Source organism: Phallusia mammillata, chromosome 5, assembly GCF_965637545.1.
Source record: "Phallusia mammillata chromosome 5, kaPhaMamm4.hap1.1, whole genome shotgun sequence".
Taxonomy (NCBI): Eukaryota; Metazoa; Chordata; class Ascidiacea; order Phlebobranchia; family Ascidiidae; genus Phallusia; species Phallusia mammillata.
In genome coordinates, this window is record NC_137256.1 from 17,158,693 (window position 1) to 17,173,683 (window position 14,991).

The 14,991-nt window shown below is 37.2% G+C and overlaps 1 protein-coding gene across 2 annotated transcripts in view; it reads right to left on the minus strand.

The window, feature by feature from the left end:
- LOC145227840 (protein LTV1 homolog) overlaps positions 1-14,991 on the minus strand; it is a 46,836-nt gene that overhangs the window by 3,293 nt on the left and 28,552 nt on the right. The window contains exons 1-5 of one of the 2 annotated variants that reach the window (XM_080092762.1): positions 2,545-2,666; positions 2,378-2,442; positions 1,951-2,044; positions 1,562-1,700; positions 969-1,118 (exon numbers count right to left, since the gene is read on the minus strand). In XM_080092762.1, the coding sequence (XP_079948888.1) occupies positions 969-1,118; positions 1,562-1,700; positions 1,951-2,044; positions 2,378-2,442; positions 2,545-2,547 (451 nt within the window). In that variant the 5' untranslated portion in view covers positions 2,548-2,666. Of the gene's footprint in view, positions 1-968; positions 1,119-1,561; positions 1,701-1,950; positions 2,045-2,377; positions 2,443-2,544; positions 2,667-14,991 lie in introns of those variants that run through there. The other variant, XM_080092763.1, reaches the window with a different exon arrangement.

The window sequence follows — 14,991 nt, forward strand, 5'->3', positions numbered from 1 at the left end:
CATGGTCATGCGGCGGCCAACCTGACAACGAGCATTTAAAAAAACACATTTATCTTGTAAAAATGTCAAGTTTGATTTTTCAACTTTATTTTGATTAACAAGTTCTGCTTGACATATACGAAACCGAAGCACGCTTATTAGGTTTAAATCACGTCATAGGTGTGAAACCTTCGCCAAAACTGAAAATGTGAGTGACAACTTAATAACACGAAATAGCATTGCTGTGCAAAACAGCTGATTTCTAATCACCGAAACGACGTCTCGTAAAACGTCTGTCCGACGTCAAGCTGAGCCCTCCTGCTATCGTAAACCAGTGAGTTACTCTCTTGGGACTTCTGCCTACAGTGTCTTTCTTGACCAAACGAGCGTTAGACACATTTACGTTTCGGGGGCCTGTGGGTAAACCGCTGGGTAATTCGGGGTCAAACTTCTGGAGGATCAAGTTTGGATTAATAACTAACATATGTCCAAATTTGAATAAATTTGAAGCACTCTTTCTTTACCAAACCAGCGTTACAAACCAGCGTTAAAAATTTTACGTTTTCGGGGCCTGTGGGTGAACCGCTGGGTCATTCAGGGTCAAACTTCAGGAGGATCAAATTTTGGTTAATAACTAACATCTGACAAAATTTCAATAAATTTGAAGCACTCTTTCTTGACCAAACGCATATAACAAACCATGTTTTAAAAAATTTGCATTTTGGGGGCCTGTGGGTGAACCACTGGGTAATTCGGGGTCAAACTTCAGGAGGATCAAATTTAGATTAATAACTAACATCTGTCCAAATTTGAATAAATTTGAAGCACTCTTTCTTGACCAAATGCGTTTAACAAACCAGCGTTAGACAGAAAAAAGAAAAAAAAAATACGGACAAAAACAATATGTGTCCCCTTCAGGGAAGGGGACCCATAATTTGACATGAAATCCACACATGCTAATAGGGATAAAGTTTTGTGTGTTTAACAACCTTTTGGAGGAATAGCTCGATGTAGCATTCCAACTTCTTCCTCAGTTTTTGATCCAAACACGACAGACGGTAGCCTGAAAACAGTCTCATCATCTTTGGTAATTTCTGTCAGTTCTTCGAAGCCATCTTCTGGCACTGGTTGCAGATTTACTGAAAGGCAGTTAAACTTAGAACATGCTGTCAAGTATTAGCCACTAATTTTAAAATTCGAAAACTAGTGCATGTCCCAACTGATTATCAAATGAATTAATGGCAAAATTTGCTGAAGGTTCATAATTAAATTTATATCAACTATTATATATATTCTGCCGTTTAATTTATACAAACGACTATATATAATTTATTTGCAAACACAGCTTTACATACTGAATCCCAAACAGTGAAGTTATATATCATTAATTGGGAAAATATTCTTGTATATTCCATGCAAATGCTTATAATCTGGAGTTAATAGTTAATAGAAAAAAGTTAAAAATAGAATTAACTTTAACACCACTTTCATACTTAGTAATGACACTGTGCTTCAGTGCAAAAAAACAAAAAAGGTTTAATTCTAAACTAAAAAAAAAAAAAAAATACAGGAAACAAACTACCTCGCTGATCCTTTGGTACAAGAATTGCTGTATCTTGCTTTGAAGATACCCGCAAATGTTGCATGTAATCATAATCATCATCAAAATCGATGCCATACACATGTTGACTACTCCACCTTTTCTCTCTATCATTTGGGGTCTACAAGTTTGAACATTAAAAAGTATATATTTCTTCACACAGGTTTGCTTTAGAAAAAAATTGAACACATGTGGTTTGGAAAAAAACTGTGGTCTTGTTTTTCACTACTTTCACGTTTGTTGTAGCCAACACAAAATGTATCCAGCAAAATGAACATTTGGTAAGTAACGGTTCAATACATCTTCAATTAATTGAATTGCCAAAAAATCTGTCTGTCCCACAAGATTCTGCAATAACTGTTTGTACAAACCTCATTTGCAATAGAATCTAAAGTCTTTCCGTCGAGTTGTACAAGAACCCTCTGTGGTGCATCTTCATCTGCAGCAAGTGGATCTTTTTGACTCCTGTTTAAAAGGATTTAATGTTGCTTTAAAAAAGTGTTGCACCGAAAGCCGCCGAATTTTACAAAAATGCAAGGTGGCGGGCATAAAATATGACGTCACTTTATGTGACGTCACTAATGCGAGCAACCACAAGAACTCAAATTCAAAGCCAAACAAACTTTCCATAGAATGCAACGTTCATCAAAAACAAAAAAAACATATGTATAAAATAATGTTTAGCTGCAAAATTATAATGTCAAAATGTATGCTTTTAAAGAATTTCAGAATTAATGCAGTCTTTCAATAGTCAATGACTCAATGTTTAACAGGTTTTGTAGAGATAAAAATACTAACCGATGAACCAACTGAAATGTAACTGACTTCTTCTTGTCAATAAACGGCTTTTTGCTGCGACGTGGCTAAAATAGAAAACTGTAAATCAGACCAACTGACTTATCAAAGAATCAAGCACAGAAAACCAAATTTAGCCAATAATAAAACAACCGTTAATGAAGACTTACCATAGTTAAATAAACACAAATCGATGAGAAGCTCCTTACGAGCAAACTTTTGGTTTACAAGTCAAAAAACAAAACCAAAATGAGAAAAAAACACCACCTATGAAAATAAACATGTGTAGTCATAGAAATCACACAAAAGATGAAGAAATATTTCTTTGTGGTTGTGTAGGCCAAAGCCAATTTAAAGAAAATAACCAACTTTTAACAACATCGTACAAAAGACAAATAAGAAAGCACGTTACTGGTGTAAATGTATGTATTATATCGCTCTCAGCAGACGCTTGAGTTTTGCAATGACCAACAAGGCACGTCAAAGGGGCTTTTCAAAAGACGTCTCGTGAATCCGGATTCGTAATAAAAAAAGAACAAAATACTCGATAAGACTCAAGTTACTTCTGGTATAAAAAAACAACAACTAAAAATGACTGTGCACCCCATGACCTAGCTAAATTGGCAGCGTTTATTGTTTTGTTTTGTCTGTAAAGATAGCTATTTCTATTTGGGTTATGGAAGCGAGGTTGAGATTATGGAAGTCTTGTTCTTTTTGTAGTTCGGTTCGTTGCGGCGTTTCTGTTACGTTTTCGGTAAAGTTTATCAGTTCTGATCGTTATTTTCTAATGTTTCAATAGAACGAAATAGAATTGAAAAGTATTAACTCGGAACTTGTAACTGTGTATATTTTTTTTTGGCAGAATGGAAGTTGTATAAATGCATTTCTCCACTCAACTTTTGTCCTTCTGCATGTGTAACCCATACACGATACACCTTTATGTTTTTTTCATGTAGTCTCCATACTTGTTTTTCTATTGTTGTCATTGTTTGCAAGTTTATCAGAGAAGCAAAGTAAGTAGATTTAATTTTATTGTGATGAGAATTAGGTTTTAAAGAATGTGTAACCTCGTTTTGCTCTAAGCATGGAAACACCTATTGTAAAAAATATATATCAAGGAGTAATAATAGATGGAATTGATAATGTTATGCTGTAAAGCAGGCCTACAAAAGGTGCCTACTTGATTTAGACAAACAAGGTATGTTATAAAACTTTTAATTAACCACACGTATGCCTTTTCGGGCACCATCTTTCTTGAGATGTTAGATGAAACTTTACCTGTTCATTCAAATACCTTGAATAATTCTTAACCATCCTTTGTGGCTTTGCTTGTTCTGGCCTTTGAGGAGAGACATTCCCACCGACGTGCATCTTTTGATTGGTGGTTGCCACAACATGTCGCATCAGGAAAAAGTAGCAATCAGTATCACAAAAACTTTTTTACTCGACTTGGTTCATTCCAAATCACTTGTAGACCAGGATAATAGCATTGACTGCATGCATATTTTGATACACACACTTCGAGGAAATGGTTAAGAGTTTTTTTGCAATCGCAAATGACAAACTTCAATTATTTTTCACCATTTCTTGAATATCAAGCATAGTTGCCCTATGCTCTTGATCAAAAAATGATTTACAAATCTTCTACAACAGGTAAATTCACAGCAAGTGCGGAGATAACTTAAATTTGGGTTGTTTTCTTGAAAATGGCGGATATCTTGGCGAGTGTGCTATTTTTAATCCCAAGTTTGAAACTCTTTGGCCATAAATGTTGCAACTGCAAGTCTCCATAACTTTGCAGTAGATTACATCTACGTTGGAATTTATGGGTTCGCCCAACTGAAGGTCTGTGATCCAAATTCGGTGTTTGCCGAGCTCGACCTTCAGATCCGGGAGACCCAAGCAAAACTCGAAAAACATGTACGACAAATGCAACATTTTGCAGATGTTCGTGCTTTTATTTTATCACTGTATATAAAAACAAAATACTATAGATCCGAGAATATTAAGATGGGTTTAAACCGTGTTTTGTTGTTTGGATGGAACACCTTATAATTTGTCCAAGAACAAGCTGGCAGATAAATGCGAGGTTTTGACTCGGTGTGTTCACAACATCAAAGTTTCGAGCATTGGAAGCAATCACTTCACAGAAGAAGCGGAGAATCTCATCAGTTTAAAATCGCCAGCACATGTTTGGTTCTAAATGGAAAGTAAAACTAACACGCAATGGCCATGGATGTACATAAACAACGCGAAAACGTAAAAGTGTAATAAATTTTACTAACTGCTGCACGCTATTTATTTAAAATGCTGGCAACGCAGAATTTTGTCTAAGTATTTCTATTTTGTTGACTAAACTGATCAGTAAACGCCTTTGCTCGGTGTGTCTGTCAACTTTGATTCTAGGACAGCGGTTCTCAACCAGGGCCACGGGTGTAGGTTCTCCAGATAAACCCACTAAGAAACAGTAAGCCATTTTCTTTTTTAGTGCGTGTTTTAAATAACTTTTTTCCCTAATTTAATTGACTGTTTCACACACCATTTGTCTATATCAGTGGTTCTCAACCTTTTTGCCTTTTGATTTTAAAAAAGTTTCATGCTATTTTAAAACAGAAATTGTCGTGGATGGGCAATATCTAAACCTCCAACAGCCGCCATGCATACCGACGATAACTGTGCAAATTGTTAAAAGACTCGAAATTTGAGAGGACTGTCTCAACTGCCAACAGAATCAGTCAGTAAATTAGAAAGTAGGAATATATATTTTTCGCCTAATAATGGCATCATCAGTTCCTGAAAAACGCAATAGATCAACACCAAAATATCAAGAATGTAAAACAAACACAATGTTCTAAGCAACTCAACAACGCGAGTGTCGCCAAACACAAAATCGTTAAAAACCTTGCAAACCCAGCAACGCCTGGAAAGCCTAAAGATAACACCTGTGAAAAGCTGGCAAGACCTACACCGTGGACAAAAGTAAAGAGAAAAAGGGGGGTGGCAAAAAGAAACCAAGGCGCTCGCAACTAAAAGCCGATAAAACGATCTTCATTTTATCTTTTTTATCGTTTTATCGGCTTTTAGTTGCGAGCGCCTTGGTTTCTTTTTGCCACCCCCCTTTTTCTCTTTACTTTTGTCCACGGTGTAGGTCTTGCCAGCTTTTCACAGGTGTTACCTTTAGGCTTTCCAGGCGTTGCTGGGTTTGCAAGGTTTTTAACGATTTTGTGTTTGGCGACACTCGCGTTGTTGAGTTGCTTAGAACATTGTGTTTGTTTTACATTCTTGATATTTTGGTGTTGATCTATTGCGTTTTTCAGGAACTGGTGATGCCATTATTAGGCGAAATATATATTCCTACTTTCTAATTTACTGACTGATTCTGTTGGCAGTTGAGACAGTCCTCTCAAATTTCGAGTCTATTTTAAAACACTGAGACATATTTTTTAAATAGCGCTTTATCAATATCGTTTGTCTGCAAAATCAGGACGTTGCCGCGGACCCCCTGAAAACGCTTTGCGGACCCCCGGTTGAGAACCACTGGTCTATATTGAGGTTTTTCACGATTACGGTTTCTTGTTTAAAGCCGAAATTAGTGCCGAACTGCAACACGATTTTGTCATTTTCATTTTTTAAGGCGGCCACAGGTCGTACACTTACAGGGTTACTTGAAGGGGGTACGAGGTCCAAAAGTTACTGTTTGGGGGCCAAGGTCCATGAAAGCTTGAGAACCACTGTTCTAGGCCATTAGAAAGGTATACTTTCTTGGCTTTTAATGGAGTAACGAGACCTAACCAATAACAGGACTTTAACTGACAATACCTATAAACTTAGGTAGTCATATGCATGTTGGAAAGCAAAAAACAACAACAAGAAGTTACTGAACAGCAGGTCTAAACAATACAACCGACACTCGATCATCAACAAGACCAAGCTCTTGACTACAAAAGAGAAAATATGCGGGAAGAGCAAGTGACCTGTAGGAATCAAAGTTATAATAACAAATATATTAGGCCCTACTACTTTTACGACCTGCGCAACGAATGGCAGTTAAGAGAACCAAATGCAATAATCATTTTTTTACACAGCAAACAAACTACACAAGGCAATGCGAAAAGATGTCAATACTATAAATGCGTGCAATAGCTATTTCTACAAACAAAAGATGGCCGGTGACTTTAACACAAAAAGCTTCACTACTGGAACGTGGCCTAATTGCTGCGCTATGACGTTTCCAGAGCTTTAGCGATGTTAAAGAACGGTTATGTTGCTAATAAACACGAAAACGACCGTACAAAATGTTATACATAAAGCACTTACTAAAAAAAGTTCTCGGTGGTAATTGGTGGTGAACTCATCGTAAACGAGGCACGAAATGAATTGCCGAATAGGCACTTACAGGTGCAAACAAAATGCAACCTTGTGACCATTGTTTGGCAACAAAACATAATCGCAAAAGACGAAAGCTGGTGAAAAACACGCTAACTACGCTACAATACAATATATTTGACGATATATTGTTAATGGCTGAGATCTGCGTTGGCAGAATCAACATGGGAAACAAAGATATCAGTCAAAGATTTATTCAGGACCATAGTGATATATGTTTGTGATGTTGATTTTTTCGCCTCCAACAGCTCCTCCTGTCACATTTCCAATATCTGGCGGACAAATAATAATAAAACTGTCTATCGCTGGACTTAAATTGAAAAATTATTAGAATTGAGTCGTTTAGTAGGCAAATCACTATATTTCATATTTTTGATTTTAGTGCTACAACTTACTTTGTCCAGATCTCAACGAGCATGTTGAATGAACACGAGACTGTAATAACAACGAACGAGTTAACAGATAAAACTCTTTTGGCTATACCAGCTGACAGAAGTACTTAAAGCCAATACAGTTTGATTTGACAATTCATTATAACTTTCACATTATTTTAACATTACTAATTCAGTTCTCATTGTTTGTAGGAATGAGCCCCTTTTGAATATCACCAACCACAAAATTCTGCTTTCAAAACGATATAAAAATCAAAAACCAGATGTTTTGGTTGTAACACTTCCCAACATAATACGATTAGGGCCTATATGTTATTAACAGTTGAAAATTGTGTCTTAATCGCACTGATTTTTTTTTCATTTTTTATAAATCATTGAAAAACACCGAATCACAACCAAACTTATAAAAAAAAAACATTTACCCATGTTGTGTGAGGAAAGGGGTTGGTAAAAAAACTTCCACTGCCATGTCGACCGTAAATTGATTTTCCCTTTAATGACTTTATGACTACATGGAATGTATAGTCACTTCCAAGTGGTTTTAAGCGATGAAGAACAATTTGTATCTGTGTATATGACTTAACAAAAAAATTTTCAAGTCGCTGACAAGACATGGTGCATTCAATTTCTCTAGGACACTTTTCCAAACACAATTCCGCATCACTCGTTTTTGAACTGCATAAAAAATGTGTGCTCTTCTGAGATTTTTCAGTTATATATTTTTCACCTTACCTAACAAGGATAGTGTCTCTCAAAACTTCTTCCGTATAAAATTGATCTTCATGACTGCTAGTGCTGTTGTATAATCCAATATTGTCAATCACTGATATTTTTAGCAACTTTTTGTCAGCACCTAGTTGATTGTCGTGTACGATTTTGCAAACCAATAGCTTTTCTTTTTTGCATCTGAAAAGTGATTTCAGAAAATCCATTCGATACCTAAAAGTATTTGCAAGTAGATGTTAGTGAAAGGTACTTGGGTCCATATATAAAACAGAATTATTGGTTATGTTAGTCGATTTAGGAAATGCCGATCAGTTGAATTGGCGAATCTGAAATATGAACGGCAGTTAAAATCCCTAAAGAGGTCTTTTTAGAATTACTTTTCACGGCAAATTCGAAAATTATTATCACAGATTATTGCAATTGTCGACATTTTCCATGTTTTTCTCCTTATTTCGCGAAAGTATACCTAACATATATGTTATCAGGTACGAAAAAACGGGTTGATACCATGACACAAGAAGGGACAAAAAGTATACAGAATCTTTTTCTGGTTTAAGCGCGGGTGCCTTGCTTGGATTTTTTTGGTTGGTTTCTTTTTCGTTTTATTTTTTATTTCGCAGGCGAGTAGTTTGACGCAAAAGGATGTGGGAAGGAAGCATTTTGGCGTTATTTGGCGCAGCAAAGACAACAATAGAACACGTTTGTCGATACACAAAACACGACCGAGTGAAAAACATTCATACCATGTAAAGTGCGTGGTTGTAAACTGGTGTTGATGTTCATTTTTGTGAACCAACGTCCCAACATCTTCCCATTTCAAACCGTCGTTGCTGCATTTTATCTGTAAAAACAAATTACGAACTGTTAGCGTTAAATATAAAAAATCGCTTTAAATTATTTTTTTTTACTTACCACTACAGGCTGTGGTTGATCGCATATAAAGCAATTGGGCAGAGATATGGATATTTCCTTTTGGAAGTTTGTATTGTAAGGTCTGCATTCCAACGTCGGGGAGATTTGATCCTAAGAAATGTAAGCTACTGTGAGGTCCAAATTTAGTAAAAATGCTTACAAAAAAACGTTCGTAATGCAGTTAGTTGACCATAACGTCGTAATTTGCATTACTGTACTTTTTTTGTTTAATCCTGTGCTACTACTGTCGCATAAATGACGACCCCAATCGAATATACCAGTGGTTCCCAACCAGGGCCCGTGGCCCCCCAGGGGGGCCACAGGTCTAAATTCACAAGAAACACCCACTAAACGCCATTTTCTTTTTTACGTTTATTCCCTAATTCAATCGACTATTTCACATACTATTTGTCTATATTGAGGTTTTTCACGATTGCGGATTCTTGGTTACCCTATTCGACCTGTTTAAAGTCGAAATTAGTACCGAATTTCAACTCGAGATTGCCTTTACACTTTTCAAGGGGGCCACAGGACCTTCAGGGTTACTTAAAGGGGGCCACGAGGCCAAAAAGTGACTTTTAGGGGGCCACGGTCCACCAAAGGTTGGGAACCACTGGAATACACTAATAGAAGCTCTATATTTGCAGTAATTACTTTTTTGGAGTAAGGCGTTGTTAAAGCCAGTATGTCACCTAAAATGAACCAGTTTTCGTGAGTATGTCTATACAATTTTGCTTACGGAATTGTCTTCCGTTCCGTAGTAGGAGGTGACGTGAAGAGACACCTCCTTGTCAGTGGCACCTGTGGGTATTTTAACACGGCATCCAACCACATTTAGTTCTGCTCCGGCAGTTCCACATTTCTCGGACGTGTCGTTAATGAAATCAAACGTGCGCTAAAATTACAAATGACGGTACCTACATTTGTCTATCAACTGCATCTGGTTATGACTTACTCGTTTTCTCAGAGCTACCAATACTTTTTCCATTTTTTTCTTTCCAGATTTTGTAATTCCCCAACCCCAAGATTCACGTGCTGTTGTTTCGTATTCTTTGATGTTGTACAGACAAGATGCAATCGCGTCCATTCCTCTGTTTCCAATGGCATTACCACCCAAAAGCAGTGAACCTATCTGTTTGTTAAGCATTGTTTGTTAAGTGTTATTTTAGCCTACGTCCAAATTGGGCTCTTAAATCACTGGGTCACAATGTTCTACTTTTTGTTTAATAAATTTGCTTAGAACATTACGTGTGTGTCTTTGGTTACACAGAGTTTGCATTAATCTTCTATCTTAAACCCTGGAACAGCCTGTGAGACATGTACATCACAACTTACCTCTTCTGTTTGTTCACAGACTGCTGACGCTAACCCTATAGCTCCATCGCTTTTGCATCCGCACCTGCTCAAGTCAATTTCATCGACTTTGTGCAAACAACTCGATGTGTGTATAATTCCTTCATTTCCCAAATCGTTTCCGCTCAAAATCAACTTTTCCATCTATTTAAGTATAGGTTATTTACAAACAGTGTACATTTTTGTTAACATGTTTATGAAATAATTACTGAAATGATAGTACGCCAGGCGTATTAAAGGCTTAATACCAAATCAACAGGTCACCGGGCATTTACCATATGGCAAGGTGTATGAGGCTCTAAAAATCTAGCCTGCGGTGGGATTCGAAACCACGACAGGAGTCTTTCCGGGACTCGCGCAGTACCAACTGAGCTATCAGGCTCAGTGAAGAACCCGCCGAAAGTTGAATCACAATCACCGTAGCCTGCCTCATAGGCTGCACATTTCAGTTTCGTAGTTGGGGATCGCCAGATCGATCAGTAAACAGTTGACTTTAGACATAGATGAATAGCTGGGATAAGCCCTGAAGCGTCGATGCCAACCAGCGATCTGCAGCGATCACCGCAGGTCTGCATCGACGTATTACTGAAATGTTTCGTTTTACCTAAAGTCAGTCTTGCACAGACTCAATGTTTACTTACTCTGTGTGGCATTGCACAAATAGAAGTTGCAATGACTTGTGCACCTTTGCACGTAACATGGCAGTTACTCAAATCCAATTGCTTGAGATTAAACAAGCATTCCGAAACACTGAAAGCTCCCTCATCTGATAAAGGATTTCCAGCGATATTTAATCCACACATCTGTTAAACATGTTTGGTCGATTTACCACATAAACGTTTTTGATGGTCAAATTAACAACCGCCTTTTGCTGTTGTATATGTCAATATTCTGCTAATCGTGGTTTACATCATAGGACCCTCAAATAATCACGATAAATAAAGATTAGAAAATAACTCCTCTAGAGAAAAATGTCGGGAGTTGTATCAAAACGTTTTCGAATCATTATCATGTTTCGTATGACTGGTTAAAGGTTTTCCAAACGTATGTATTGGTATAAATTTACTATGCACAAAGAAGTGCCTTACCCGAGATTTTCGGTTGATGACAGATTTAGAAAAGTTTTTGGCTCCAACTTTCGTTATTTCACAACCTTCGACATCCAATCGCTCGATTTGATGGGCACTCGTTGCCAGGAGTTTTATTCCATCGTCGTATATATTGTTTCCCGTCAAATTTAGTTCTTTCAACTTAAAAAAACAACAGATGCGGCGCATAAATGTTGCGTTTTCAACTTTCAGTCATGTGAATCTACATTATTAACTTAAATTCACCTTGGTAAGCTTATAAGTGTCCACAAGCATATTGTGGCGAATTTTAATCACGTTCTATTTATGACGCATCTTTTGAATACTTTACCTTCACACACGTATTTTCACTTATTCTTTCACGTTACTTTGTTTTTTTTGTTCGGATTATTACACACCTTCATGCACATAACATTCTTTACAGTTTATTATCCTGTGTTTCACTATGGTTTAGTCTGTATAATCGTTGTTATGTTTCGCCACTCATTTATTCACTTAATTGTTTTGCGTATTATTCTCACCACACAGTATCCTCACTAAATGGTTCTCGTTACACATGATGCTTTTTCTGTGTTTTGTACGTTCGCCTCATATGTGCCGTTTGCGTGTTCACCCTTGTTGGTTCTGCGATACCCGGATGTGCCTCTTGGAATCACGTGATTTGTTAATCAACGTGATTGGTGTGGTAAAACGTGCTTGAGAAGGAAGCATGGTGAGTCTTCCTCTGGGCGCCGTGCGAGTAGCCCTGTGTACTTTTGTGTCGTGTATTTGCTGGCGTTGACTTGTAGTGGAACTTGTCGAATTCGGAGTTGTTATATGCGAATGCTTTTTATCGTTTTATTTAAACAAGGCGCCCATTAGTGAAACCACTTTGTGGTCTCTCTTTGGCTTAGTGGTGAGCCGTTATTGCAGGGTTCGGGCCGTTTCCGAATTAGGGAGGCAGTTTTGGTTTAAGGTGTATAGAATTAGACATAAACAGATCGATTGGGATTTAACATCGCCACTTGAAAGGTCTTTTAGCCGTATTCCCAAAGCTGCCGAAATAATTCCGTAACAATATGTACTGGAGATTGTTTTCGCACAACAATATCAATGAAAGATTTCTACTAAACTTACTGGGTGTGCAAGCTTCTTCAAAGCAGTGGTCAAATGCTCTGCCCCACATGCTGTCACTGCATTAACCATTAAACACAGTCTTTCCAAGTTACTTAAGCAATTTGACAAATATTCTACTCCAACGTCGTCGATGGCATTTCCATACAAATCAAGTTTGATCTAAAAGCAACGCATGAAGGCCTACTCCCCAAAACTGTACAACAATCTGTTTTGTTTCCTTACCTTGTATGGTAGTTTGATAATTGCAGAAGCGAGGATTTTACAACCATTAGTGGCAATTCCACAACAAATTAATCCGAGTTCTTGGATGTTAAACAAACATATTTCTATCAAGTTTAGGTGCTCGGATATATCGATCTGTTTGAATGTAATGTTCCGCAACTAGAAAAAAGGAGATAAGATTTGATAATGGCAACACACTCAACAAAGATGGAGTACGTCATTTTCCTACTGATTTTGGAAGGTTAGAAATTCCGTTTGCAAGAATTTGAATAAGATTGACCTCCAAAGGACAATTGTCAAGAACAAGTTGACTGACATAATGCAAAATCTGGATTAAAATCAAAGTAGCTGGTTTGTCCTGTGGCCAAAAACAAAAAATGTGGGGTTATTTTTATTAGGTTATCCCAAACAAAAACTTACCAAATTGCAGTTAACAAACGAAATTGTGTGTTTCTTTTCTGAGACTTTCAATAATGATAAAATACCTGCCAAGGCCGAGGCTGAAACAATTTTAGAACAGCCTTCTTTGACATCTATGTTGTCAGGAAGTACTTTGACTAAGTTTTCTGTAAATTGGTGGTTTTGTGTCTCGAACTCCAGTTCACACAGAAAACACATACTGATCTGTTCTTGATGTAAACAAGAAATAATGGTATCCACTTTTATTCGTTTTTGCTCTTTGTGGCTTTTTGTGATATTGGCGACAATTGGCGAAAGTTTAGGATTTAGTAGCCCGAATAAGAATCTATAAAATCCCCTTTCTTCTTTGTCAGTTATAGTATCCTGATTTTGGCACAGAGAAACTAGATGCTCCATCAATATTTGAAACTCGTTGATTGGCAGCATTTGAAGTGCGTAGAGCGCGGCAAAGTATTGTTTCCATTCGTTGTTTCGAAATGTAGGTGGATTTGATTTGAGAATTGATATTTTGAAACCTGCCGAATCATCTTGGTATTGTTCGCAAAAATTGTCAAGCTTTCTGCACTTGCCAGATGCTGGAATTGGCAATGATAGATCCTTGGCTAAAACTAAATCCCATGCAAATGCCATGATGTGTTCTAAATTTGAGAAAATATCTTTCTGCATGATCTCAAGCAGGACCGTTAATATTTCGGTTTGGGTAGTAAAATCATTGTTTGGCAGTTTACAAACCACATACGCAGTGACTTCTTGGAAGAATTCATTGTCGCACAACTGATCAAGTACTGGATTTTCTTTCAAAAACTGTGTAAATAATTCCTGTCTTTCGTTTTTATCAGCCATTTTATTGTATCATGCGATAGACTGATATTGTCTTTAAATTGGATTCTAGGAAAAAAATGTCATCACAAATCTATAGGGTTGCAGCTGCAATGCACAACAGTGTCGACGTTTTAAATCCCCCAGTCCTCTTTTGGACCACACACCTCAATGTTACCTTCGCATAAGGGACTAATTATAACAGCCAAATGTAAAATTGACAAAGTGCCTGTTCTTTCCACATTTTAATAACTGACATGAGCTTGTTTGTACAAAGTTTGTTTTGATGGCTGACAACTGACGCACAATGCCAATGGGAGAAATCGGACACAAAAGTATTTTGATCACAAAGAGTTTGACAAAAGACGTGGGGCTTTTCACCAAATCACGTTCGTGTATATTTGAGTTGGGAAACTTAAGTTACGTTGTATTTCAAAATACCTTTTGTATGAAGTCATGGGGATTTTTGAGATCTTACGAACAATTTGCAACACATACTCCTGACTGATGGTGGTGATTGGCATAAACGTTCGATAAATTTGGCCTTTTGTCACTCGTTGGGGTATATTTGTTCTGCTCATATACAACACAACTGTTTTTTAACTAATTTTCGAGAAAATTTGTCAAATGGCATTTTGTCTCCGAAAACTGTAGCAGTGAAAAGAGGGAATATTTGCACTCCATTATTTTTAATGCATGTGTAACATAAAACAACTGTTTACAATCGTTACTTCTTAAGGCAAGTGATATGGGGCAAATACTTGCATTTTGAAAATCAAACCGTTTTAACACTGTCCTGTGTTCGCTATGCTCAGTCAAGTAGGCATCTGAAACTCTTGGCTAGAAACTGAAGCCCAAGCGCACAACAAAAACAAATTGGAGAAAGTTTGCAAACGGAATAATCGTGACTGACTTTCTCTAGCTGCATTGAGATCAAACGTAGTGTGCAAATAACTACATAGTATTGCTAAGTTAAAGCAACCTGCCTAACACCACAAACAATTGTCGCGTATACGTCTGCAAATTGCAAAAAAGGAGACTTTTTTTAGCCATTCGGTCTATATAGTGACAGAAAACATCGGGTTTGAAATCGAAATCATCCTGGGTTCGAACCACGTAAAAGTAAACATGAAAGAATATGGAACGAAAAATAACTGCCATTAGTACCAAACGACTCTCCGTT